At 35.0% G+C, this 27,161-nt stretch overlaps 7 protein-coding genes and 1 long non-coding RNA gene across 8 annotated transcripts; 1 reads left to right on the top strand and 7 right to left on the bottom strand.

Annotated features, from left to right (window-relative positions):
- Positions 1–3,358: 3,358 nt before the first annotated feature.
- On the bottom strand, positions 3,359–5,672 carry LOC103861887 (profilin-3). Its single transcript, XM_009139597.3, has 3 exons — positions 4,160–5,672; positions 3,799–3,936; positions 3,359–3,685 (listed from the first exon to the last, which is right to left on the bottom strand). Exons 1-3 carry the CDS (start codon positions 4,289–4,291, stop codon positions 3,551–3,553), a joined length of 405 nt encoding a protein of 134 aa, XP_009137845.1. The 5' UTR covers positions 4,292–5,672; the 3' UTR covers positions 3,359–3,550.
- Positions 4,935–6,038, bottom strand: LOC103862147 (derlin-1). The gene is made up of 3 exons (XM_033287436.1): positions 6,030–6,038; positions 5,224–5,354; positions 4,935–5,133 (listed from the first exon to the last, which is right to left on the bottom strand). The coding sequence occupies exons 1-3, from the start codon at positions 6,036–6,038 to the stop codon at positions 4,935–4,937; spliced, it is 339 nt and encodes a 112-aa protein (XP_033143327.1).
- Positions 5,923–7,175, bottom strand: LOC103862146 (pentatricopeptide repeat-containing protein At4g15720-like). Its single transcript, XM_033287295.1, has one exon. The coding sequence runs from the start codon at positions 7,112–7,114 to the stop codon at positions 6,041–6,043; it is 1,074 nt and encodes a 357-aa protein (XP_033143186.1). The 5' UTR covers positions 7,115–7,175; the 3' UTR covers positions 5,923–6,040.
- Positions 7,176–8,241: 1,066 nt separating this feature from the next.
- On the bottom strand, positions 8,242–8,892 carry LOC108871303 (defensin-like protein 163). The gene is made up of 2 exons (XM_018657618.2): positions 8,806–8,892; positions 8,242–8,458 (listed from the first exon to the last, which is right to left on the bottom strand). Exons 1-2 carry the CDS (start codon positions 8,855–8,857, stop codon positions 8,274–8,276), a joined length of 237 nt encoding a protein of 78 aa, XP_018513134.1. The 5' UTR covers positions 8,858–8,892; the 3' UTR covers positions 8,242–8,273.
- Positions 8,893–9,968: 1,076 nt separating this feature from the next.
- LOC103861886 (defensin-like protein 163) lies at positions 9,969–12,201 on the bottom strand. Its single transcript, XM_018657577.2, has 2 exons — positions 10,621–12,201; positions 9,969–10,253 (listed from the first exon to the last, which is right to left on the bottom strand). Exons 1-2 carry the CDS (start codon positions 10,670–10,672, stop codon positions 10,075–10,077), a joined length of 231 nt encoding a protein of 76 aa, XP_018513093.1. The 5' UTR covers positions 10,673–12,201; the 3' UTR covers positions 9,969–10,074.
- An 8,375-nt stretch (positions 12,202–20,576) lies between these two features.
- On the bottom strand, positions 20,577–21,158 carry LOC108871373. The gene is made up of 2 exons (XR_001958104.2): positions 21,001–21,158; positions 20,577–20,885 (listed from the first exon to the last, which is right to left on the bottom strand). It is a non-coding gene; the product is annotated as an uncharacterized LOC108871373 (long non-coding RNA).
- LOC103861884 (acid phosphatase 1) lies at positions 20,973–22,362 on the top strand. The gene is made up of 3 exons (XM_009139594.3): positions 20,973–21,465; positions 21,774–21,983; positions 22,071–22,362. The coding sequence occupies exons 1-3, from the start codon at positions 21,068–21,070 to the stop codon at positions 22,246–22,248; spliced, it is 786 nt and encodes a 261-aa protein (XP_009137842.1). The 5' UTR covers positions 20,973–21,067; the 3' UTR covers positions 22,249–22,362.
- Positions 22,280–23,952, bottom strand: LOC103861885 (leucine-rich repeat extensin-like protein 4). The gene has a single exon (XM_009139595.3). The coding sequence runs from the start codon at positions 23,643–23,645 to the stop codon at positions 22,428–22,430; it is 1,218 nt and encodes a 405-aa protein (XP_009137843.1). The 5' UTR covers positions 23,646–23,952; the 3' UTR covers positions 22,280–22,427.
- Positions 23,953–27,161: the final 3,209 nt, after the last annotated feature.

Genomic DNA, 27,161 nt, shown 5'->3' with positions numbered 1-27,161 from the left:
AAAAAATATTTTATTAAAAAATAAATATTTATAACATTAGACTTTTATCAATTCAAGTAAGATATATATTTTAAAAAATTTGAAATAAAATAATTGTGGATTATTATATTGATATATTTTATTTAAATAATATTAATATATATGTGAATTTTTAATCTGAATATCGGTTAAATAGAATTTTCTATTCATATGTGTTTATAATAATTTGTATTTTTTATAACAAAAATTTTAAGTTAGAACGAAACCCCTTTTCGCAACAAGCTTTTAATAATATGGATGTGATGTGTCATTACGTGCAACTATCTCCACTATAGAAAACAAGAATGAACCGGTCAAACCGGAAATGTATGCCCATCATTGTTTACAAGGTGAATGCGGATATGCTCAATGCCATGCACAAATTAAAAATATTCCATTATTTCTAACCACCCTTTAATTGTAAAGTTCTCATTTCCTTAAATTAACTAAATAACAACTCTGTGAGATTCTTCCTCTGTTTCAAATTAAATGTTGTTCTAGAGCAAAATTTTTGTTTCAATACAAAATTTCTTGACTTTATATTACAATTTATTTTTTACTGGTTAATGTTTTTATTCTCGAAATATGTAAAATTAAATATTTTCTTAATCTATGGGTCCAACTCTAAAACGATAATTAAAATAAATCGGAGCGAGTATTTATAACATATTACTATAAAAATATTTTATTAAAAATAAAATATTTATAAAATATAAAATATATTTTAGTGATTTGATCAAATTAAAATTATATAAATATGTAAATTTTATCATATAAAGTATGATATATATTTTAAATTTTTTGAAATAAAATAATTTTGGATTATTATATTGATATATTTTATTTAAATAATATTTTTTGGTTGAAATATAAAATTTATTGATCAACAAAAAGCATATTTACAAATATAAATTATCTTCTCGTGAACCCTGAGGTAGGAACGTATTTTTGGTTGAAATATAAAATTTATTGATCAACAAAAAGCATATTTACAAATATGAATTGTGTTCTCGTGAACCCTGAGGTAGGAACGTATTAACTACAAACCCCAACCCTCCCCCCCCTCTCTCCCCCGAGAGAATAAAGAATTATGTAACTTCGAACCATCTGTGCAAGAAACCTGCTTACTTGTGTAGAAATTTGTATCCTAAGGAATATTTTGTTCTTCATTGCTTTGGTAATGAGTCGGGAAGTCTGGAGGGATCCAAGGTCCTTCATGTCTCCTGGTATTTCTCTCTCTCCAAAGGTAGTAACCCGTAGTTTGGAACACCATACGTAAGAGTATCTAATCCATCAGGTTTCCGCCTCCCCGGGGCAAGTAGTTAAGTGTGTCTGTCCAATCAGGAGATGCTTGATCTGCGAGCAGTCCTCCTCCCACTTTCAGCAAAACTGTGAATGAGTAAGGGCATGTGAAGTATAGATGATCCCGAGTCTCGTTTGGCTCACCATATAACATACAACACTGAGTTTGCCCCTATGACCGCATACGATCACCTGTAGATAATATTAATATATATGTATATTTTTAATCTGAATATCTGTTAAATCAAATTTTCTATTCATATGTGTTTATAATAATATATATTTTTATAACAAAATTTTTTAGACATTGATCACAAAATCTTCAATATGATATTTTTAACAATTTTAGTCATTTTAATCGTTTTCAAAAGTTCTAAATACACATATTGAAGATTTAGTATATAAGTCAAAAATATATATATGTTGTGTTAAATGGAATAAAATCAGTTTCGACAACTAGATGAGCTGTTAGAACATAATATAGACATATGGGAATAGAAATGATTTTTCCACAATAACTTTTAATTATTTATATTTTCCAATTAAAGTTGATAAAACAAATTCTTCATTTAAACTGTTAACAGTTCCATCAAAAATTTCATGTAAACACTCATCCTCTATTTTCTAAAAAAAAAAAGACACTCATCCTCTCAAATATTTGTTTCAATACACCAATTCAATAACTAACACATTATTTAGTTTAAAATGCTTTTACAATAAAGTTAAAAAAAATATTTTGCAAAACAATATCTTAATTAAAGACAATGCAAAAGAAACTAAATTCATTGAATATCATATATATACCATAACTATTTATTATTATGACCGTTGAAAAAACAAAAACAAAAACATGAAATAACACTGAATTTAAAACATACATCATCTTTTAAAAAGCTCATATATATATTAGGTTAAGAATTCTTGAATACATGCATGCATCTTACAGTTTAATATTTTAATATCCCTGTTAAACTTTTTTTTTAAAATATGGGTAAAACCTAAAACACACACAAAATATTGAAAGGATACTTTTTACCTTTTGGTTTCTCACTAGTACCTTTTTAGTTTGGTTACAAATACAAAGCATACTTTTTGTTTTACTTTACCATTTTAGATATTTTGCTATTCGTTTTTGGTATTATTAAGCTTATAATTTTCTTTATCTGTGCTTGTAATTTGCTTCATTTTTGCTCCACCTTTGTCCATTTAGTCCCTACTATTTTCTTAGTAAATTATGTCACATTTTTATTTTGTTTATTTCTCTTTTTATTTCTATCGTCTATAAGCAATTAAAATTGAATAACGTTTAGTAAAATATTTATAACATGATAATAATTAAAAAACAATGTGAAAATTATGTTATTTGCATGATTTCAGTTATTTTTCTGGTAGGTTCTCAATAGTAATGCTGATGTCACTATTGTCAAAAACGATTTTGGAACTCACAAGACGGCGATAGAGTTCGTTGTTGCTGCTCTAGAAAATAGCAATACTTACTTTGTTTTCTTGTTAACAGAGGAAATTAGGATGAAGAAGTTAAAATTGGGGAGATGAAAACCAATTTAACTATTCTAAGTGATAGTCGAAATGAAACAATTCTCACATGTAATTTGAATGCTAAAGATAGTATCGGGACATTCAATTCAGCAACTCTTGGTAAGATCTTTTTTCTCTCTTTTATAGAAGTGTTATTGCTTTCTTATTATAACCTAAATAATTTATTTAAAAAAAATCTTAATAATGCCTTTGTTTAATTGCAACCGTGTAGAGAATGATTTTCTCGACCGGACGGAGAAAAGTCTAGTATGCTACTTCTAAATCATATAATGTGGTTTCTAAGCTGCAAATTCAGTTATAAACGTAAAACTAGTTATATTTTGTTCTTGTAAACAATTGATGTAATAGGGAGTGTTCTTGAGTTAAAGCTCATGAAACATGTCAAAATTTATACAATATCAAAACTGGCAGTGTAATAATTTTTTATGTTTTAGATCGATGTCCAACTACATATGACAACCGAGTTTGGATGCAGTAGAAAGAAAAATGCAATTGGTTAAAAAGCAATAGAAAATTAATTAAATATGTTAAGCAAGAAAAAAAACAAAATGAAATGTATGAAACCAAGAAAACCATTTTTTAAGAATCAGACATTGATTAAGGCTTCAGCTTCTTAGAGAGAATCCAGAAACCAAAAACCAGATCCTATATATTAGTTTGATGAGGTGGTGGCTTAGAGATCTTGTTCGAGGAGGTAATCACCCAGCCTCTCGACGACCATGTTGCACTGTCCTGGTGTCACGGGCTCTTCATAGATCCCAAACACACATGATTGTCCTGTTTTCTTTATGGTTATGCCTCCTGCTCCCTATCGAATCAAACCAACAACAACAAAAAATACAATGTTCATTGATAATGCACATAAACATATATATAGGGATAACATGTGCAATCATGAAGCAAATCGAAGAGTTACATTACCTTCTTGCCACGGATTACAGCACCAGGCTCACCTTGGATCACCATGTACTTGGCCCCTGCTAGAAATAACCCTGTGGGGGCTAAGTGACCCGGTTCATCAAAATCCTTCATTATACCAGTGAACTCTTGTGCCTTGAACTATCATCAACAATATCATAAACAGAGTAAGGATTATTTCAATCGTGCCAAGAAGATATATGTCATTATCTAAAATAATACACAAGAAGTGAATGCGCTTATACACACAAGAACAAGATAGAGATTGATCGAATTCGAATGTAATTACAAGAATATGAATCTATGCTGTACATTAAAAGGGAATCTCGATACACAATGGCATTATTAAAATCTTCATATATACCTGAGGGAAGTTGGCGCTCTGGGCCCAAACGCTACCGTCATGACCAACGATTGCTGCAGCGGTTAGGTGATGACCCTGACCATCTCTAACATCACACATCAAATGCTCATCAACGTAAGTTTGCCACGACATCTTTTCCTATCTTCTTCTTTTCTTTTCTCTACGTTATATGTTATGAGCAGCGTTGGGACGTCGTCCTCTAGATAAATAGGGGAAGCGGAAAACTATGCGGCAAAGAATGATTCTCAACCGTTCGATAACATAGACTAATTCTCAGCCCTACTTTTTCAAAAATATAATTTCATTAGTCTTTTTTTTGCTTACGTCTCGCCTTTGTTATAGCTTCATCATTAATAACGATCACCAACGAAATTTTCGCGGGAATAAATGATTACTCGTAATCAATTATGTTTTTATTTTTATATTTTTGGTCAGTTAATAACAAGTCATATCTTGTCCGACCAGACTCGTCTGTTGTGTCATGAAATTTCATCTGGTTCACTCGATATCCATTATTAATCACTGAAATTTAATTTAATTTAATTAGGTTAAAATGTTGCTTGACGACCAAGTTTCTCGTAGAGATCATTTATAAGGGCACTCAGCATTTGAATACAACATTGAATCAAAAGCCTCTCAATGGATTGCTCATATTTAAAAGTGTACCGCTCATAACACACAAAGCTACCTCCTATTTGTTAGTGGAATTGCTTTTTTCAAAGATTTGGGATGATTAAGCCGATTGAAAACCAAGAAACACGAGAGGGTTTATATTTCAGTCGGTGAGACGATATGATCGACCTCTGAATGCAATGTTTAAGCTCTCTGGTGGGGCACGAGCACTTGAATAAGCTCTGTCTCCTCCTCCTCCTCCTCCTCCTCCTCCTCCTCCTCCTCCTACTGCAGCTCCTACACCACTTGCTTCTCGAGCTGCCACTAGAGCTCCTGTTCGCCACCTTGCTACCAGTTTATTACTATTGAGACAGTCAAGGGATCACAAAAAAAAAACTACCAAAACTCAAAGAAACAATTTGGAACAAGTCATAAAATTGAATCAAGGATACACCCATTTAGGGGTTTTCAGGTAGTTCTTTCCGGTGGCGAGAGGGTGAAGGACTGTTAAGAAGTAGTACAGATGTCCAGCTATGATTCCAAGAAGATCGAGTGCTAGGATTGCCCACGGGAGGTAGAAAGCCTGTGGAGTAACTCCCAAGTTTCAAAAAGTTATAACTTAACATTATAATACTAGAGAACAGGTTCTTCAATAATGCTCACGAAAAGAAACACTTTCAATACCTTAAGATTGACTAGACCGTATAGGCTGATGTTAGCATGTAATACAATTAATTTACACTTCCCTTCATAGATGAAACATTTGATCTTTATTCATATCGTATATACAAGACTTTAGTCTATTGTTATTAACGTATGTGTATTCACTTGAATTAAAAGCCAATTCTGTTTATTTTTATTATTTAAGCATCTATACTAAATTGGTTTAATCAGTCACTATATACCAAATTCTCTATTATGTAGGTTCAACTTAATTTAATTTTTATATATATATTTCAAATTTAGAAATAAAACAAAATTTATGTAAATTAATATTTTTACATAATAATGTTTTCAAAATAAATTTTGTTACAAAAATACAAAATTTAGAAATTTTATAGTAGTAATATTATACGTCACACAAATATTATTATAAAATTAGATAATATATAACACCAAATTAAATTAATTTATTGACATATTTTATTGTATAACCTAAAATATTTTAGTATTGAAGAAAATCTGCACGGTCATGTGGGTAAAGAACAAAAAAGTTAAAGAAATGTTAAAGAAATTCACCAAAAATCACGGCAAGTACAAGATCCATCCTTAAAAGCAATGAAACCTATTCACATCTCTAACAACAATTTCCCTCTCCACAATCCCACTGATCAGCTTGAAAGCCTCATGACAATCTCTGCACATCCTCAAGTTGTTCATAATCCTAATCGTCGATCCTTCAGGCAAATGTATCAATCCAAAGGCTAAAGCCAATCTCTCACAATGCAAACTCACAATTTCCTCTTTAGCTTCTTCATCAACATCAACAAAAACCGATGAACTTGTCATCATACTACTACTTCCCCTGTGTCCTCTCTCCTTCATTCTCTTCTCCAGATCCTTCATAAACCTCACAATCTCACCACTCTCATCACACGACAAATCCCCAGCGTGAAAAGCATAAACCGAATCCTTAATCTCAATCCAGCTACAAGCTCGCTCTTTCACATTTCCGCCACGTCTCATCTCTAAACGAAGAGACTCTGAATCTTCCCACCCTCCAGCTACAGCATAGGCATTGGATAATGCAACATACGCACTCGTCACTTGTTGATTCGATTCTATTAACCGTTTGCTAGCGTGGCAAACAATATCAACTCTTCCATGCAACCTACCAGCTGAGAGAAGAGCTCCCCACAAGAGCGCACCTTGCTCTGCTCCAACTTCTATAGTTTTCGCCAATTCGTAAGCCTCATCAACACGGCCAAATCTTCCAAGCATGTCAACAACACAAGTGTAATGCCTCGGATCAGGAACCACACCGTACTTCTCAACCATTGAGTTCACGTACCCTAGTCCTTCAGCGACTAAACCCGAATGGCTACAAGCGTGTAACACGGCGAGTAACGTTACATAGTTAGGCCTCATTCTCTTCGCAACCATCTCGTCGAAAAGCTGAAGCGCGGCTTCTCCAAGTCCGTGCTTTGCCTTTGCCATGATCATAGATGTGTACGAGATCACAGAGTGACGGCTAATCCTCAAGAAGATCTTCTCTGCACAGCTTAAAGACCCACACTTCGCGTACATATCTAGAAGCGACGTGGCAACCACATGGTTCGTTTCATAACCACCATGAGTAATGTTAGCATTTAGAAACTCTCTGCTCCAGAGATACAAAAGCATGAACACAAGTGAGCTCCAAGGAGCCGTGTCCAGAAGAACGGAAATGCTTGAATACAAGTTCGGGGATCAAAGTAATGTGGATAGGAGAAGCTAAGCCAAGCTGAGAGAGTGTTGTAGCAAGGACGCACGAAGTACCATAAGCTTTGGTTATTGGTGGCAGTGAGTTATTATAGGGGGTGATTGGTTGGACGGTAACTATAGAAACTTTACTGTAGAATTTAGGCTCTATGATTTTTTCATTTAGCTGTAAGTGATGTAGCTTTAAAATTGATTGCTACATTAATATATTTTCTAAGACAAAAAATATGGGGCTTTAGAAAATAAGACTTTATACAACCATTTTTTTTTGCTATAGCTTTAAAAAACAAGACAAAGCATAATTGGTGATTTATTAAAGGTTGTAGATTAATAATATCTGCAACCAAATAACATATGCTATCAGGACACGCCATCGAGACTCTGCTAAAACATATAAGATTTTGTCGCAACAGAAAGACGCAATTTTTATGATCAACTAAAGATAGAGATCAACTATTTGAACCCATCTAACGCATTAAACATGTCACTAAAGCAGAAATAGCTATCAAAGTCTTGTCCTTTCAATCGTGACATTACATAATCAAACATCTAAAGACCTCTTTCACAAGTACGTTTCTAAGCACAAAATCACATACAGCAAACAAACACAGGAGTGTTAGCTACATCAAGAGACCTTCCATGTTCAAGAACTAACCAGTTTCCTTTTACTAATCAACTTGATGACTAGATACTAAAGTAGCTTAACAGATATAAGAATAGGAGCCACAAATGAAAAAAAATAAATAAGGAAAGACAATTTGGAGGAGAATATAATTTCAAAGATGGTAAAATTGGAGAAAGATTAGCATTATCTACTTGAGTTTGGTCGGACTCAAAGATCCGTGATCCGAGATTATTTATTTTGGTTTGATTATGACACAAATACCGCTCGTGCCACGTTTTGTTAGCACCGATTATCACCGAGATTGGACATATTTTATTCAACCGTGATTTGCATATACGGATCTGGTTAGCAAAATGCATGTTTAGTATTTTACCGCAAGGTTTATATTAAAAAAAAAAAGATTATTATTCATGTGATAATAAAGATTTTGTGTCATATTATATATAATTATTAAGCTTAGCAATTATATTCACAATTGCATTTAGAGTTCTTAATGTTATCTCCGAGACAAACGCCAGTCCCCTTGTACTTCTGAATACAAAGTGGTTGGCATTCTTGAAAAGTGCATGGCTTGCTTAGGTTCAACACCACACTACACCTTCTTATCTCCGCTCCATCTGCACTTGGCAAAGCCAAAAATGCTAAAACAAACAAACATGTTAAAAGAGCTTACAAATGTAATTTAAGTATACTTTGTAACAACAGATAAATAACTTAAGCATATATTATAATATAAACGAACAAGCATATATTATTTAAATATGATTAGTTGAAAGGTATCTAAACCTACAATTATAAATATATGTCTGATAGATGTTAAGTGATCTTTGTAAAATCTAATCAACTGATTAATTTATTTTATAGCAGTGTTTATTTGTAAAACAAATTAACTTTGCTTGAACGATTTAGACGCATCAATTTCAAGAATTAATATATGATGCTTGTATAGTTCCTTGTTCAATGAAATACAAGCCGTACGAAATCTTACCAGAGAGAACAAGCATGGAGATGAACAGACACAAACAAACTAATTTTGCCATGATTTATGAAAAAAGAAGAAGAGGGTTATGTTAATACAATGATTATTTGATTGCAGAAAATTTTGATATTGAAAATGGGATAGAGAAAGAGCATTTTATACTGATTAGAGATACATAGAGAGAAACTCTTTCTAGGAAACATATATATGAAAACTATAATATGAAAAAAATAAAAATAACTTATTTACATAACCAATACAGTAAAATCTAGCACTAAATTTTGAAGGATTTTTTTTTTCAAAAATCTTGATTGACTAACAAAATGGTTTTTGAAAAATAAAAAACTAAAAACAGAAAAGTATTTTATTAACCACAAACAACTAAAGCCTAAAATTTACCAGTCTTGTTATGCTTTAGCTGTTTTACTTTATGTGAATTTCATAAAGAAAGAAAAATCCATTCACTTCCTTTCACTATTTCTTACTTTTTATTTGTGTACTTGCATTTTGCAAAAAAAAAAAACATTTCACTGAAATCATATTCTGTTTTAAATATCATTTCTAAAAGAAAATAATACCACAATATACTAATCATATTTATACTGAATTGACCAGGGTTTTAAATCAAATTTTATATATTAGAAGATCTGATGATAACTATAAACAGATTTATATTGATGTAAACCAATATTCCTCAAACGTCTCTCACACAATCACCACCACTTCCACGAAACACAAACCTATCATATCTGGGCACGTGATAGTTTAACTACAAAATTAATGAGGTGCCATGATTTATGTGAGCTTACTTTCACTTTCGTCGTTTGTATAAAATGTACATATGAACTAATTTCATTTATATTCTATCAAATTTGTTTTGATGTAAAGGTTATAAGTTGACAACAGAAACTAAAACCTTTATAAATTTTTTATTTTATCTCTATCAATTCTGCCCTCTTCTTCTACGTATTTTATCCGAGAGTTATAATTTTTTCATCCAATCTGCGTAATTTAAAGTTCTCTTTTCATCAAATGTTCTTCTGTCTCTATGATTTTTAGTTACTGAATTAGTGGTTGTGCCGATGAGGCTTTCCTTGAACCCACGTTTTGTTAGCCCTGATTATTACTGAGATCGGACGTATATTTGCATATTCGAATTAGTAAAATGCACGTTTTGTGTTTTACCGCTCGGTTTGTACATATATATAAAAAAGATTTTATTCCTGTGACAATAAAGATTTTCTGTCTAGTTTAACATCAAATTACACATAATTAAGCTTAACAATTATATTTGCACTTGCAATTAGAGTTGTTATTTCCGAGACAAACGCCAGTCCCTCTGTATTTCTGAATACAAAGTGGTTGGCATTCTTGAAAAGTGCATGGTTTGCTCAGCTTCTCGACCACAATACACATTCTTGTATCCGCTCCATCTGCAATTGGCAAAGCCAAAAAGGCTAAAAACAAACAAACATGTTAAAAGAGCTTATAAATGTAATTTCAAGTATAGTTTTTTAACAACACATAAAGAACTTAAGTATTTTTTTTTTGAAACAAAGAACTTAAGTATATATTATTATATAAACGAACTAGCATATTTATTTGAGCAAATGATTAGTTGAAAATATCTAAACCTAGAATTCTAAATATATGTCTGGTAGATGTCAATTGATATTTGTAAATCTAATCAACTGTTTCGTTTTTAGCACCTGTTTCGTTTTTAGCAGGTTTTATTTGTAAGACAAACTTTGCTTAAACGATTTGACGCATCGATTTCAAGAATTAATATTTGATGTTTGTATTTCAAGCCATGCGAATTCTTACCAGACATAACAATCATGGAGAAGAACAGATACGTACAAACTAGTTTTGCCATGACTTGTGAAAAAAGAAGAAGATGACTATGTTAATACAATGATTGTTTGATTGCAGAAATGTTTTGATATTTAAATTGGGATAGAGAAATAACGTTTTATACTGATTAGAGAAACAGCAGAGAAACTCTTTTAGGAAACATATATGAAAACTATCATGTGAAGAGAAACAAAATAATTAATGTACATAACTGATACAGTAAAAACCATACATAGTTATAAAATCTAGTATTAAATTTGAAGAAATTTTTGAAAAATTACAGAAACAGAAAGTATTTTGCTAACCACAAACAACCAAAGCATATATTTTACCAGCCTTGTTATGCTTTAGATATTTTACTTTATGTGAATAATCATATATCATAAAGAAAAAAAAAATCCATTCACTTCCGTCCACTATTTCTTACTTTTTACTTATGTACTTCCATAAGTTGTACGGTCATGTGCTCTTCTACACACATGTAACGTGTTGTATATATAAAACAGTGGGTTGAAAGTTTAAGACCGAGTGAAATATGGAGTCAGATCTCAAAGTTTAGAGAGTCCCAAGTTTAACAACAACAACAACAACAAAAAAAAATTAAAGATGCTCTAGAGCCTAGACCATCCAACATAGGTTATTTATGCATGCTTCTTCGCTTAAGTTTGATCCTATGAAATTACATATAAGAAAACATGATTCACTTCATGAATTAATAACTCAAAATCTTTCAGCAAAACGATATTGGTTTAACTTGCCAAAGGTTTTTTTTTTCTTTTGGCAGTAATTTGGTTTTAGATTTTTTCCTGATAAACATTGGCTAATTTTTGGAAAATAAGTTCTTCGAAACTGGAATGGAAATAATATCTATATCAAGTTCTTTCTCAAAAAAAAAAATCCATATCTTTAAAATTATAACCTATACTCTATAAAACTATAATATATATCGACCAAACATCGTCTAGCTTATGAAACTAGGTGGAAAAAATCAAACATTATTAGCGCTTCGTTTTATAAACGCCGAAATTAGCGGCATCGTCTCAGAATCACAATCATGGCCACCACAGATGCTGTACAAACAAAACAACTCAGTTTTCATGTCTCTAATTGTCCGTTGCAACTGTTTTTATTTAGAACACCAAATAATTTGCTTCTGTCCTAATTTTATTTTCTGCCACTGCCACTAGTCGCAGAGTTTATAAAATGAACAATGCTATTTATATGAACCACTAGTCATTTAGCTAATGAAACTGACACTACAAGAAAACATCAGCATACTGAGGGAAAAAATCGTCGAAATATCGTCGGAATAACGCAATTCCAAAGACATACCGACGAAAAAAGTCTTCGGAAATATCTCTTCGGAAATTCATATTTCCTCGGAATTCCGAGGAAACAAAATTCCGAGGAAACTCCGAGGACACAAAGTTCGTCGGAAGGTTCCTCAGAATATACCGAGGGACGCCTTCCTCGGAATATTTCGATGGAATTCCGATGGTCCAATCCTCGGAAGTTTCGACGAAATATTCCTCGGAATGTTTATCGGGAAATTCCGAGGAACTTCTGTCCCTCGGAAAATTCCGAGGAACTTCTGTCCCTCGGAAAATTCCGAGGAACTTTCTTCACTCGGAAAATTCCGAGGAATTTTAGTCCCTCGGAAAATTCCGAGGAACTTTCTTCCCTCGGAAAATTCTGAGGGAAATAAGTTCCTCGGAATTTTCCGAGGAACTGCTTTCCCTCGGAATTTCGAAAAAAATTAAAAAAATTTTAAAAATTAATTTTTTAAAAAAATTAAAATTTTTAAAATTTAAATTCGAAAATTTAAAATTAAAATTAAAATTGAATAAAACATAAAACATTAAAACATAGTAGATAATATTCGAAGTTAAATAAAACATTCCGAGTTTTTGGTAAAAAAAAAAAAACTACAGGTCTGGAATGTTCAGGAACACCTCGTTCGGGTACATCCTCTTCATCATCTCCATCATCTGCTCGTTCAGCCTCTTCTGGGTCTCATAGCCCGCCTGTTGAGCTGCCATCTGAGTCTCCAACGCGGATATCCGATCATCCTTGTCCTTCAGCTGAGCCGTAAGAACTTCTCAATCAACATATGGCGGTGGTGCAGAAGAAGGAGCAGCCGACCGGGAGCGACGACCCAAACCGACCAAACGTCCCTTTTTCTTTGGAACCGACTGAAATATAAATAACCAAATTTAGATAATATAAATTGATGATAAAATAAAAATCAAGAAATAATTAAATTGAACTTTAAAAAAAAAAAACTTACCGATTCAACGATTTCGTTGATTCGAACCCGGGACAAGTTGGTCGAAGCCGTCGAATCGTCATCATCGGTTTGAAGCTGAGCCACTTCGTCATACACCTGAGTTTGGACCAGGTCGACCACGTCCCTCACAAGACCATCATCAATCTGGCCGGTCTTCTTGTTGGTATACGCCATTTTCATTTGGGCGAGATCATCAACCGGGTCGCCCTCATTTTCTTCCGCCTTGAAAAAAGAATAAATTAAACAAACATTAGAAATTTGAAAAAATGCACAAAAAATAAAATTCTGAAACTTAAATAATTGAAGAAAAAGCGGTTGAACTTATCATGGGATCCGCCAGAGTGGCAATAGATTGAGCACCCAAGTTATGCTTGTAGATGCCCTTCCCTTTACGGTCGCTCCTGCGGTTGTTGGAGTTGGTGGAAGAAGTTTCTTTCGTCTCTTCCTTATCTCAATGCACACACAACTCCTTCCAGACCGTGTCGTTCATCGACTTTGGGACCTTTTAATTTAAAAAAAAAATAGTTTAATAATTTAAAAATAGTTTAATAAATTAAAAATTGTTAATAAATTAAAAACTACATTGTTTACTTCCCACTTCTTCTTCCACTCGTACATCTGCTTCCCATAGTTGTCCATAACTTTATGGACAAAATGGTGATAGATAGAGAGCGTATCATCGGAATTCCAGTTGAATTCTTGCTGAAATAGTTTAAAAATAGTTTTTAAGCACAAAAATATAAATAGTTTAATAATTACAAAAAAAAATTTTAATAAATAAAAAATAGTTTAATAAATATAGAAAATAGTTTAATAATTACAAAAAAAAGTTTTAATAAATAAAAAATAGTTTAATAATTAAAAAATAGTTTTAATAATATTTAAAAAGTTTAAGAAATATAGAAAATAGTTTAATAATTACAAAAAATTGTTTTAATAAATAAAAAATATAAGTAAAAAATTTGAATACTTACCGCAAACTGACGAAACCACAGATGCTGCTTCTCGGGAGGGAAGTCAGTGAAAGTCGGATGTCCCTTGTCGAGGGCCGAGTACATCATACGGTTGATCCATGCGCTGATCCCGTTCCCGGATCGGTTGAACCTAATAAAAAAAACAAATTATTAATAAAAAAACAGTTTAAATAAAAAATAGTTAAAAAAATAAAAGTTTAATTACCATGTTTGACCATGTCCATGTGGATACTCAGTGAGATAGGGAAGATGGTCACGACCGGGCTGTCGAACCAACTCCGCAACACTCATCACTCCCGGAGGACCCGGAGGAGCAGGAGCGGGTGCAGCAGCGGGAGCGGGAGCAGCAGGAGCGGTAATGGAGAGGGAGATGTATGGTAGGAGCTGTGGGGCGAAACGGAATCCTGAACATGGCTGGACGAACCCCGAGACTGGCTCCCCATACCACCCCGGCTACGACGCTGGCGAGGCCGGATCTGATCATCATTAGACTTGTAAATTAAAAAAAAACAATATTAAAAATTAGTTCTAATAATTTTAATATAAAAAAACTGTTTAAATAAAAAATAGTTAAAAAAATAGTTTTTAATCACAAAAATATAAATAGTTTAATAATTAACAAAAAAAGTTTTAATAAATAAAAAATAGTTTAAAAATTAAAAAAATAGTTTTAATAAATCCCAAAAACAGTTTAATAATTACAAAAAATAGTTTTAAAAATATTTAAAATGTTTAATAATTACAAAAAATAGTTTTAATAATATTAAAAATGTTTAATAAATATAGAAATTTATATTTTATATATAAAATACATAAAACGTTTTATTACCACAAAAAATGATTTTAAATATTATATATATGATTTTTAATCACAAAAAAAGTTTTATAGATTTTAAAAATCATTAATAAATATATAAATGATTTTAAAATGCGAAAAATAGATTTTATATACAAAAAACGTTTTGAATATATATATATATATAATTACAAATTCGATTTTTATAACCACAAAATCAATAAAAACCAAAAAAAAAATCCAAATCAAGTGAAATACATAATCAAACTCGATTTTACACAATCCTACCATTCAACCTAACAAAAATCTATAAATCTCATTCCAAAATCATCAAATCTACTTAAAAACCATAAAAATCTACCCTAAGAGAGTGGGATAGGGTTCATACATGATTATGGGGGAGGATTATGGCAGATTCGCCGGAAATCACGAGAGAGAAGAGTGGAGTCACCGGAAATCGCGAGAGGGAGAGACTGTACGGCGCGGAGAGGAAGAGAGAAATGGGGAAGAAGATCGGGCTCGCCCTAATATTATGAGGCGTCCGACGGAAACTATCCGTCGGAATTTCCTCGGAAATATTTTATATTTCCGTCGGAATTTCCTCGGAAATCTTTAATTCAATTTTCGCGAAATATTTGGCGGCTTCGTTTACCCGGTTAAATGAAAATATTCTGAGGAATCAGGATTCCTCGGAATACCCTCGGTAATTACCGAAGAAATTCTGAGGAACCAGGGTTTGGGGTTTTAAAACATCGATTATTTTCGCCGTATTTCATTTCTTATACAATTATAATGCATACCACTGAGGATTCTTTGTATAGATGATCAAAAACCATGAAATAACAAAATTTCAAAAATAATTGAAAGTATTCCCTTTACCGTTTATTAAAGTGTATAAGTGTTTCTCTTATGTTCATGCAATCGTAAAAGTGTTTGTTATTGGGTAAAACACCAAATTTCCTAGTTCCAAACATCATAATCTGGTTAAGACACTTAATGAAGGTTATATATGTGTTATTCAATCCGTAAAAAGTTGTATTCGGTTTAAAACCCCAAGTTCCTCGGAATTTCCTCGGAATTTTCTGAGAGAATTCCGAGGAAAACCTTATCTTCGTCGGAATTTCCTCGGAAAATTCCGAGAAGATTCCGAGGAAAAGGAATGTATAATCAAATCCCTAAATCGAGAAGATCTATTCCGAGGAAATTCCGAGGAAAATATATTTAAAAAAAAAAAAAAGGTCGACGCTAGTCTGTTTCCGAATCGTCATCACCAGATGAATCTGAATCTGGATCTTGGTGAAACTCTCCAATCACTGGTTCATCCTCTACGTGAACGACGGCTTCCTCTCCGAAGTCGGTTAAATCGACTACAAGGCCAACTCCACCTAAATCTTCTGTTGCACTTAAGTTGCCGGATGTGCTTGGTTGTAGTGGGTCTTCTAGCTCAGAACTTGCCTGAACTCGGCCTCTCGGGTTGAGTCTTGTAACAGTAACCCATGGATCATCTCTGTTCCTTACCCGGGGGTACTTGATATATCAAACCTGATCGGCCTGAGAAGCAAGAATGAAAGGATCATAATATTGCAGCTTCCGTCTCGAATTTACTGATGTAACACCAAATGCATCTGTTCTCACACCTCGATCTGGAGTGTTGTCGTGCCAATCACAATAGAAAACAGTACAGCGCAATCCAACCATGCCCAAATACTTGATTTCCAAAATCTCATTTATGTGTCCGTAGTATACATCATCTCCTGATGCAGAACAAACACCAGCATCATAAGTCGTACTCGAACGTCTCCTCTTCTGAGTTGTGAATGCATATCCTCGAGTACAAAATCTCAGATATGACTTCACAACAAAGTTTGGTCCAACGACCATCTCGCGTATCCAATCGTCAAATGTTTCACCTCTGGCCAAACCAGCACTCACATAAGTAAACATCCATCCACCAAATTCTCTCTGCTTCATTTCTTCTAGTTCGTCATCTGTGGCGTATCTATATTCGAACCGCTTTTCTGCCAAGGAAATCCTCTCATATTGAAGAACATCTTCGCAGTTGGTGAGTAAATATGTTTGCAAATGACTGCGCTCCTGATCAGTAAGTCGACGGTCGTTTGGTTTTCCGCTAAGTCGTCCAACGTCTCTGAAAATGTCTGGAACCTTCCAATGATATGTTGCCTGTTCGCCTCTATCATCATGCCGAGCAGGTCTTCTGTTTTTGGTCTGAACTTCTGCTGGAAAGTAGTACTCGGCAAAGTTTGAAGTTTCTTCATTGATCATCTGTGCGACTATAGAACCTTCCACCCTACTTAAATTTTTCACCATCTTCTTCAAATAGAACATATACCGCTCATACAGATACATCCATCTATACTGCACAGGACCACCAAGTTCCAATTCTCTTACCAGGTGAATGACAAGATACTCCATAACATCAAAAAATGAGGGAGAAAATATCTTCTCAAGGTTGCACTGAATCACGGCTATGTTAGTCTTCAAATTTTCAATACCTTCAAGAGTCACTGATCTCGTGCATAAATCGCGGAATAAACCACTTATCCCTGCAATTGCTTCATGAACATTTCGTGGTAATAGTTCCTTGAAGGCAAAAGGAAGGAGGCGCTGCATCATTACATGGCAATCGTGGCTTTTCAAGCCAGTAAACTTTCCTTCTTTTCTGTCGATACAGTTACGCAAATTAGATGCGTAACCGTCTGAAAATTCCACATCGTTTGAAATCCAATCAAAGAACGCATCCTTTCCCACTGCATCAAGTCGGTATATGGGAAAAGGAGCCCTACCATTCTCATCAACATGAAGTTCTGAACAAGCACATATATCGACTAAATCCAGTCTTGACTTCAAATTATCCTTTATTTTACCTTGAACATTAAGGATCGTGTTCATGAGATTGTCAAAAAAGTTCTTCTCAATATGCATGACATCTAAATTATGCCTTAGTAGATGATCCTCCCAGTATGGCAGATCCCAGAAAATACTTTTTTTTGTGCCAGTTATGTAGGTCTCCAACACCATCTACCGGAAAACGCTCATGTCCACCGACTTCTGGCGTCCTTTCTGCACCAAAATCTCTAAGTTGTGTCTTCAAATCTTTCCCACGAATTTCCGGAGGTGGACTGTCAAACACCCTCTTGTTCTTCGTAAACAAATTCCTACTTCTACGATATGGATGATCTGGTGGTAGAAATCTCCTGTGACGGTCAAACCAACACGTTTTCCTTCCGTGTTTTAGTTGGAAAGCATCAGTGTTATCTTGACAATATGGACATGATAGCCTTTCATGCGTTGTCCATCCAGATAACATACCATATGCTGGAAAATCACTTATTGTCCACATTAGTAGTGCCCGCATTTGAAAGTTTTCTTTATACGAAACATCGTATGTTTCAGCACCTTGAGCCCATAGTTGTTGCAACTCATATATTAGTGACTGAAGAAACACATCAAGTGATCTCTTAGGATGCTCTGGTCCGGGAACGAGAATCGAGAGAAACAAAAACTCTCGTCGCAAGCACAAGTTTGGGGGTAGGTTGTATGGTGTAAGAATGACTTGCCATAGAGAATACTGTCTTCCACTCTTGCCAAACGGGCGTAAACCATCAGTACATAATCCAAGGTAGACATTTCTTCTCTCATACGCAAAGTCGGGATACTTTGATTGGAAATGCTTCCACGCTTTTGCATCTGAAGGATGTTTGATCTCACCATCTGTTGAGTGCTCCGCATGCCATCTCATTGGTTGCGCTGTGCGTTCAGACATATACAACCTCTGCAACCTTTCCGTCAAAGGCAAATACCACATCCTTTTATATGGCACTGGAATTCTTCGACTCGTATCTTTATAACGAGGCTTCCCACAAAATTTGCATGAAACCCGCTGTTCATCCGCCCTCCAATAAATCATGCAGTTGTCTCTGCATACATCTATTGCCTGATACGATAAACCAAGACCAGCTACGAGTTTCTGAACCTCGTAGTATGAGCCAGGAGCTACATTATCTTCGGGTATAATACCTTTTACATAATCAGCAATCGCATCCACACAGTCTTCCGCCAAATTATAATCCGTCTTAATGCCCATCAATCTTGTAGCAGATGATAAAGCTGAATAACCATCTCTGCAACCTTCGTACAATGGTTGCTTTCCAGCATCCAACATATCATAAAATCTCCTAGCTTCGGCATTGGGTAAATCTTCCCCTCTAAAATGATCATTTACCATCTGGTCAGTACCTACACCATAATCTACATCTGTTCTAATTGGTTCTTCTAATCTAACCTCTGGCTGAGGTTCGCTAGTACTACCATGTTCATAATCAGTTTCCCCATGATGATACCAAATTATGTAACTTCGTGTAAACCCACTCAAATATAGATGAGTCCAAACATCCCACTCTTTAATAACCTTTTTATTTTTACAATTAGAGCAAGGACATCTTAACATACCTGTTTTTGCTTCCGGTTGTCGGTGAACTAACCCCATGAATTCGGTTATACCTCGTTGGTATTCTTCCGTAAGCAATCTCGTGTTCGGATCCAAATGAGGTCGATCGATCCAAGAACGAAAATAATTTGAAGAAGACATGTTTTTTATGAATCAAATTCGTGTGTAAAGAGAGTGAGAGGGAGGATGAAGATATGGAATGAATGAAGAGGAAGAGGGGTGCTTGTATTTATAGTTAAAATCCTTCCGACAGACCGAGGAAATTCCGACGGAATTCCGATGTCAACGGCTAGTTCGTCGGAATTTCCTCGGAATTTTTAAAATCTCCCAACGGCTCTCTAACGTCTATAATATTTCCTCGGAATTCATCGATTTTTTCCGAGGAATACAATTTTCCTCGGTATTCCAAAAGAATATTCCGACGGAATGATATTTCCTCGGAATTCCGTCGGTATATTCCGAGGAAATTCCGAGGAAACCAAATTTTGTGTTTCCTCGGAATATCCTCGGAAATTCCTCGGGATTTTCCGAGGATTTCGTTTTCCGTCGGAACGTCCGTCAGAAAACCGCTGTTTTCTTGTAGTGTGATGTGATATTGGGCAGATTTATGAAGTTTTGGACATGGAAAATAATCAGGTAACATGTCCAGCTCACTTTTATCAAGTTATTAGCCCAAAAAGAGTTATAAACAAGTGGTTTCTTTGCTGTCCAAAAGGAGTGACGAAAATTGGATGATTAATTGCATGAAAACTTTCTCTCTCTTACATGCAAGAAATGCTTGTTTCAAGAACACTCTCTCTCCTCCATGCACTAGTTTTATCATTTTCAATGTAATAAATATCTAGTTTTGTGAGCAAGTTTAGTTTCCTATAAATAAGTTGTAATCTCTATTGAAATAAATTAAGCTTTGAGTGATTATTTTTGGAACCTTGAGAGTGATTCTCACTTTTCTTTCAATGGTGTGTAATATCCATTGATCTTTTCGATCCGTCTTGGTGCGTCATATCCAAGAGATCAAACTGATTCGTCCTGGTGCGTCATATCCAGAGAATCATTCTCATTGTTGTCTAGGTGTGTCATATCCTAGGGCATTGAGTTGGATATCGAAGGACTTCTGCATCATTCGTGCGACCAATCACTCCACATTCCCTGTTTTTGAAGCTTTACGGTTTCATAGCAGCAAGGTTTATTCCTTTTACCAATTTAGAGTGTCGACTTTGCGGAAGGTTTTCATCAGAAACTAGGTGAAGAAAAAGAAATACAATATCAAACTATATTATGTATCGAACAAATGTCATTTAGCAACTAGGTGACAAAAATAAAATAAAAAAGCAACAATATTATATATCAAATTATCGATCAAATCATTTAGCAAAACTAGGTGAGAAAAAAAACACATAATTCTAAATCAAAACTATATTATATATATAGTCATTAAGCTAATGAAACGATTTCAAGAAAAGAGAGTACTAACTGAAAAAAAGAATTAACGTCTGATTAATTATGCTATTACAACAAATATTACATAGACAATTCTAAAGCCGACAATTCTACCATCATATGAGAATGCACGTCTGATTCCATCGTTCCGAGCCGCTCTATGAGATCCATGTTCGATAATACGTTCTTGCACCATGCTGAAGACCTCTTGTAACTCTTTTCTTCATGATCTACATAATTTGCGTCTTCTGAGGTTTGAACCTAAACCTCCTGGTGTAGAAACATTAATGAACTCGTAATCAAACTAGACTTCCACGTTACTAATAAAATTAGTTGGAAAAAAAAACAAACTATACTATAGTCTATATTTAATCCAATAACCAACCATTTTGGAGAATCTCTTTTTTTTTTCTTTGAACGAAAGAATCTCTCTCTCTCTCTCAATCTCTCCAATGGCGTCTCCTCGTGGCCTTCCGATATCCTTCATCGTCCTCACTCTATTCACCTTCTTACCAAATCACGCAACCTCTCTCCGCACCTCCTTCATCAAGCTCCCGGGAAGCGACGGATCTCGCTCCTCCGCCGCGGATACTTACTGCGAGAGCTGGAGGTTGGCCGCGGAGACCAACAACGCCGGCACCTGGGATGTGATCCCCTCCGTGTGCGTTGATTCCGTCGCCGGTTATCTCAACGGAGACCAGTACGCATCCGATTACGGCGTCATCGCCGATTACGCGCTCGCCTTCGCGAAAACGGTTCAGGTTTCCGGCGACGGCAAGGACGTCTGGATCTTCGATATCGACGAGACGCTCCTCACGAATTTAGACTACTACAAGGCTCATGGTTACGGGTACGATCTCTTTATTATTGGCCGTTAGATATTAATCTGTTTTAAATCAACGGTCCCGATGATTGTTGATCATAATATCAAACTGGAATCTGTTAGCGTATATGGTCTCCGCATTTAGATTCGGTTTTCTGTTTAAGATTCCGGTTCGATTTGAGTTCTTTTCTGGTTGATCATATCATCAAACCGAATCTGTTGGAATGGTCTACGCATTTGAACCGGTTTTACTAGATTTGTAAATCCGGTTATCCGGTTCTGTTGTTATTGTACCGGTTTTGGCGTACTGATTGAATTGTTTTGGATTGGTTTAGGTCTGAACCGTTTGAGTCTAATAGCTTCAACGAGTGGGTGGTAGAAGGAACAGCTCCAGCTTTTGAAGCGAGCTTGAGACTGTACAATGCTCTCAAGAAACTCGGTTTCACCATCGTTCTCCTAACTGGTCGAGACGAGCACCAAAGAAGTGTCACCGAGACTAATCTCCGAGACGCCGGTTACTCCGGTTGGGAAAGGCTCCTCTTGAGGTAAAGCTAGTTACACCAAAACGCTATGTTCTTTTCTTCTTTGGCCTTTAACAGAATGCAGTATTGCTTGTTGGTTATAAAATGCAGAGGTCCTGAAGATCAAGGGAAGTCAGCTACGAACTACAAGTCCGAGCAGCGGTCGAAGTTGATCGGGGAAGGCTTCAAGATCCGTGGCAACACCGGCGATCAATGGAGCGATCTTCTCGGCTTCGCCGTGGCTGATCGTTCTTTCAAAGTCCCAAACCCAATGTACTACATTCCTTGATGATCATTAGTGTTCTCATTCATGTACTGAGTAACAACAACAACTCATGTATGATTTATTTAACCTTGATTAATGCACTAATCACCAATACAAGAGGGTGATCAACAACTTCAACGGTACAATCAAAAAGCTTCTAACTTTAACTAAACATACAACGGTTTCTAACTTTAAACTAACACTCATGGATTAGACGAAGTGTAGCGACTGAACTTCTCTTTGAGTCCGATGCTTATCGCAGCGCAAGCCAGAGGCTGCAACGGCGTCCTGTAGCAGCTCATCGCGCCGCCGGAGTAACCAGAGCAATCAGGCTCCGGCCGCTGCGAGTTTCTCCCGGGGATACAGTTCCCGGCGAAGTCAAACCCGAAGCTAACTCTTGAGCACTCGGAGCTAATCCCGGAGAAGAAATTGAACGAAACCGTGAGGTTTATCAGGCTCCTCAACGAGCAGACCAAGTCAGGAACCTCCCCGGAGAATCTGTTGTGAGCAAGATTCAAAATTTCAATCTCCGACAGGCATGAGATCGTGTCGGGGACATGACCCATCAAGGAGTTGTGGCTCACGTCAAAGACTTCAATCTCCGAGAACATTCCTACAGATTCCGGTATGCATCCGGTTAACTGGTTATTCAACAGCAGAACCTCTCTCACTCTCGAACCGGTGAGGCCGAAACTCGTCGGAATCTCGCCGGAGAACTTATTATTAGCGAGATTGATCACAGAAGCAGGAGAGTTTCCGAGGTTCCCGGGGATCTCTCCTTCGAATTGGTTGTTGTTGAGGAAGATAGCGTCTAGTCTCTTGTTGAAGAGAGCTTCAGGGAGGAACCCTGAGAAGCTATTAAACCGGAGGTCGAGGTAAACCAGGTTTGGTATGTAGATTGTGACTAAAGGGAAAGGACCTGAGAGTCTGTTGTTGCTGAGATCAAGCTCCTGGAGAGAGTCCAAGTCTTTGAAGGACTCTGGGACTTGGCCGTAGAATCTGTTACTGTTGAGATGAAGAATGTTGAGGTCGGAGATGTAAGCGAGGTCTTTCACGAGGACGCCTTTGAGATTTGCATGGTTAAGATCTATGGCGGTTATAGACTGACCAGAGCAGAAAACCCCTTTGTAAGAACAAACATCTGAACCAACCCATGTCTTCAGAACACCGGAAGGATCATCTGTAATGGCGGCTTTCCAAGCTTGAAGAGCATTGTAAACCGCGCTGTTTGGAGCTGTTGTTGGAACGGTGTTCCCGTTACCGCCGCCAATCCAAACTCCACCGCCGCCGACAACACCACCGCCTATTCCGACCCCAACGCCGCCTCCTACACCAAAGGAAGCATCTGTCTGAATCGAACTAGTTAGAAACAAGATCAAACAGAGGAGCTTAAAGTCGTCGTCTTTCTTCTTCTTTGTCATTTTTTTTTTACCAAGAAGCTGAAAGAATGTTAGGTTTTTGTGGTTTTTTATGAGTTGACACTTAAGGAAAGAGAATGAATAGTGATTAGTAAGGTTTATGTGAATGTGTGTGTGAGAGAGAGAGTGAGGTTATGCTACAGAGTGAATGTGGTTGAAGAAGCATTGATGATATGTGGAAAAAATGTGGACAAGATAATCAAACAGAGTTTTGATTTGTTCGTTGTGTCGTTTTGTCATATTTGCCTTTGAGTTTACTGTTTGTTTTCAACTTATGATTGCATTACTCATATCACGGGTTCATCTTCTTTTGCATTTTGTTCCACTATTTTTATTGATTCCAGTGAGTTATATGCATTTTAGTGTTGAATATTAAGATCACATGGTTGAAAGAGACTTCTTACAACTGTCATTTGATTGGATTGCATTGATCAGTGTAATTTTGCACGAAACTAGTCTTTGTCGTCCATTAGTTGAGACCCAAGAACAGTTCGTAATGAATGCAATTTGGAAATTTACAGCCATACAAAATAAGTCTAATAACAATTTTGTCAATTTGAACTTCTTTTTATTCTCTTCTTTGAAAATATTATTATATGGTTTAAATTCCACATGTTCTAATTAATTGCGAATATTTTAAACAGAAGTAACCAAGAATGTTCTCATAAATGAGAAAAAAAAATGAACAGGATCTTGATGAGGATATAAATAGAAAAGGCAAAGCTTGTGACTGTGAATCTAGTGTTGCTGACTTGTGGGACAGATATTTTTTTTGAGTGTGATAAATTTTTAATGCATCACATGGCGTGGCACACAAATGCTTAAATGTCTCTATTCAAACAATATTTTTTAATGCGTGGCTGCATTTAATCCAAATAGTTTTCAATGCAATTATTGAGAGAAAAACTTATATTCGAACCAATAAATTAATTTGCTTGAGCAAGCTAAACAACAAAAATGTAGGTTTCCAAACATTCACTACAAAACAATATTTTCTCAAAGATAAATTTTCTAGTGTTTTCACACATATTAAAAACATATTAAATCACTGTAATAAATGTATTATTTTCTGTAATTTTTAATCTCTTTTAACTAATAGTAATTTAATAAAATAAATTATTATTTTGAAGTTTACAATTTTTCATAAAAAACATAAAATATCTATCTTTGTGAAATAATTTTTTTCTAAAAATTCTATCTTTTTAAAACAGAGAGAGTAGCACACAATGGTATTGATCATGACAACAAAATACAGTATATTGATATTACCCTCGTCTAATAGATATCCATTCTTTTTTTTTTTCAACCGAAGCTAACCTAATTTAAAGAAGACACCGATTCAGACTATTCCTCTACCATTTTTACATGTTCGAAAGTATAATATAAGAGTTCCATATACCATTTTGACGCATTTTCACCAGCAGAAAACACGCATGAGGGCCTACGTAGGCTAAGCACATGCTAAACTCAAAATGGATTATCAGGCCTGTAGTAGGCCCATTACGTTTATTGTGAAGCTCAGCTCCTAGGAAGCCTAATGGTTGGTTAGCCATGGGGGAGGGACAATTAGGAATACATGCTTGGATCCGGGAGAAGAGGGGTGCGTGTGAAGTCTCACATGGTGATGTCATGTGTAGATTTGTTTACATCTCGATCCTTTAGTTATGGCACCGTATAATTATATTGTGGAGTGCCGGATGTGTCTCTTTTCAATATACAATTAATGACAAAACTTGTGTTGATATATGGTTGTCGGTTTAGTATGAACCGTTATGATCAAATTGTGTAGCAGAATGTCTTCTTTTAATACACGACAAGAGGTGCGTCCGATAGAGTTTGGCATTGACTTCGTCTTGGTTTCTTGATAATGAGGCTAATGGTTGTTTTCAGTTCTCTGTAGGATTCTGGAATCTCAGCCCTAACAATGGGTCTCCATGGAGGCATCGGCGATAAGATTCAAGTATTGGTACGGTAAACTGATATTATCCTTTCCAATGTATATATACTATGTATTATGTATTTAAATGTTTTGTGAGACACATGAGTTTGTGATCTATTAAATATCAGTTGTTTTCATTATAATTTTTAACGTCTTAACTACGTTTGCACTCATCTAAGAAAACATTATATGAAATAAATTAAATTACAAGTTAGATATTCATATTCATACCCATTTTTTTATGGCTACGTTTATTCATTTACTAATAGTAAGTGAAAAAGTAGCAAACAGAAAAATGATCATTTAACCATGCACGGAGTCCGCATAGACGAACAAACATAAAAAGGATGATAAACTGATTCAAATCTTCTGGTGCAGATACGGACACAGCTGCAATTTGCTTCTTAAATATATAAAATTATGCATAGAGAAGTATTAAAATTATATTAAATTGAATACTGGTACGTAAAAAGTTTTTGTGGAATATAGTAGGAGTTCAAAATATAAAATGAAAAAAATGGATTCCAGTTGTCGAAAGAGAAAATATATTATAATAAAGAAAAAACAATTGAAAGAAATAAAGGTATATACTTCGTTAACAAAAAGAGTTAAAAAGAAGAAGAAATAAAGGTAAATATTGTCTGGTTATTCCTTTATTCCAATTTAAGAATCTTACCATGCCAAAAGATGGACAAGTCTCATCAATATCTCCCCATGTTGATTTTGCTTTTTGCTCTCCCAATATCCCATGAACACAACATAAACTTGGAGAAACTAACTAGAAAATCTTGCGACTGATAAAATTATATACGTTGGTTGATTTCTTTGTAAAATCTAATACAGTAGACAATTCTGTCAAACTCTGTTTGTATTTTTGTATTAATGGAGTAAGCAACCAAATAAAAACATTTGAACTTGTGATAACGATGAAAAATTACAATGTATATTATCCAAGGATGAGTTAGGCCGTTAAAGGGGTCATTTGATAATATGCTAGAACATGAGTGGAATATGGAATATATGTAAATAGAACAAAGCATCCAAGAAGGTTGCAATGTAAATTTACATATATATTTATATGGACAAAATTAAAGATAAAAGAGACCAAACATAAACATAGCCAAGTGCTTTTGTAAGATAACATTACTTCTTACTCTCTAGGTATAGATTCCATTATTCCACAATTCAAATCTTCAAAACGGGAGCCAATATTTTAGTTCACTTAGTGTAGCTCCCCCCCTCTCTTGCTTCAAACCAACAATTCACTAAAACAAAATGTACTATTTTTAGAAATTTATGAACTTTATATTAATTTTCGACATATAATTAACTATATCTTAGAAAAATATATCCGTTATTCTTCCACTGTTAGACTTTGCAATAACTTCTCCTATTAACCTTTTTAGTTAGACCTTATTAAAAGTTTTCACGACGGCCCCCTCTTCGCCAAACGCAATCCAACAAGTCATTGATCGTTCCATAGGAAATCAACTTGTGTCTTACTCAGTAACGGGTCAGGGCTCTCATTTTCTCCTTGAATTTTACTTAGCTTGTAATTTTTCATCTTGTAATTTCTCATT

This window comes from Brassica rapa, chromosome A03, assembly GCF_000309985.2.
Source record: "Brassica rapa cultivar Chiifu-401-42 chromosome A03, CAAS_Brap_v3.01, whole genome shotgun sequence".
Lineage (NCBI taxonomy): Eukaryota > Viridiplantae > Streptophyta > Magnoliopsida > Brassicales > Brassicaceae > Brassica > Brassica rapa.
This window is presented reverse-complemented; position numbering and strand designations above follow the sequence as displayed.

Excerpts from the sequence above, each read along its gene's own strand:
- LOC103861887 (XM_009139597.3), bottom strand. The coding sequence starts at position 4,291 with ATGTCGTGGCAAACTTACGTTGATGAGCATTTGATGTGTGATGTTAGA. Across the intron at positions 3,937-4,159 it reads AGAGCGCCAACTTCCCTCAG|TTCAAGGCACAAGAGTTCAC; the intron begins GTATATATGAAG and ends TGTTGATGATAG. Across the intron at positions 3,686-3,798 it reads CTGTAATCCGTGGCAAGAAG|GGAGCAGGAGGCATAACCAT; the intron begins GTAATGTAACTC and ends TTGATTCGATAG.
- LOC103861884 (XM_009139594.3), top strand. The coding sequence starts at position 21,068 with ATGGCGTCTCCTCGTGGCCTTCCGATATCCTTCATCGTCCTCACTCTA. Across the intron at positions 21,466-21,773 it reads TACAAGGCTCATGGTTACGG|GTCTGAACCGTTTGAGTCTA; the intron begins GTACGATCTCTT and ends GGATTGGTTTAG. Across the intron at positions 21,984-22,070 it reads TGGGAAAGGCTCCTCTTGAG|AGGTCCTGAAGATCAAGGGA; the intron begins GTAAAGCTAGTT and ends TATAAAATGCAG.
- LOC103861886 (XM_018657577.2), bottom strand. The coding sequence starts at position 10,672 with ATGGCAAAACTAGTTTGTACGTATCTGTTCTTCTCCATGATTGTTATG. Across the intron at positions 10,254-10,620 it reads CTCCATGATTGTTATGTCTG|CCTTTTTGGCTTTGCCAATT; the intron begins GTAAGAATTCGC and ends GTTTGTTTTTAG.
- LOC103861885 (XM_009139595.3), bottom strand. The coding sequence starts at position 23,645 with ATGACAAAGAAGAAGAAAGACGACGACTTTAAGCTCCTCTGTTTGATC.
- LOC103862146 (XM_033287295.1), bottom strand. The coding sequence starts at position 7,114 with ATGCTTTTGTATCTCTGGAGCAGAGAGTTTCTAAATGCTAACATTACT.
- LOC103862147 (XM_033287436.1), bottom strand. Across the intron at positions 5,134-5,223 it reads CTGAAAACCCCTAAATGGGT|TAATAAACTGGTAGCAAGGT; the intron begins GTATCCTTGATT and ends CTGTCTCAATAG.
- LOC108871303 (XM_018657618.2), bottom strand. The coding sequence starts at position 8,857 with ATGGCAAAATTAGTTTGTTTGTGTCTGTTCATCTCCATGCTTGTTCTC. Across the intron at positions 8,459-8,805 it reads CTCCATGCTTGTTCTCTCTG|CATTTTTGGCTTTGCCAAGT; the intron begins GTAAGATTTCGT and ends TGTTTGTTTTAG.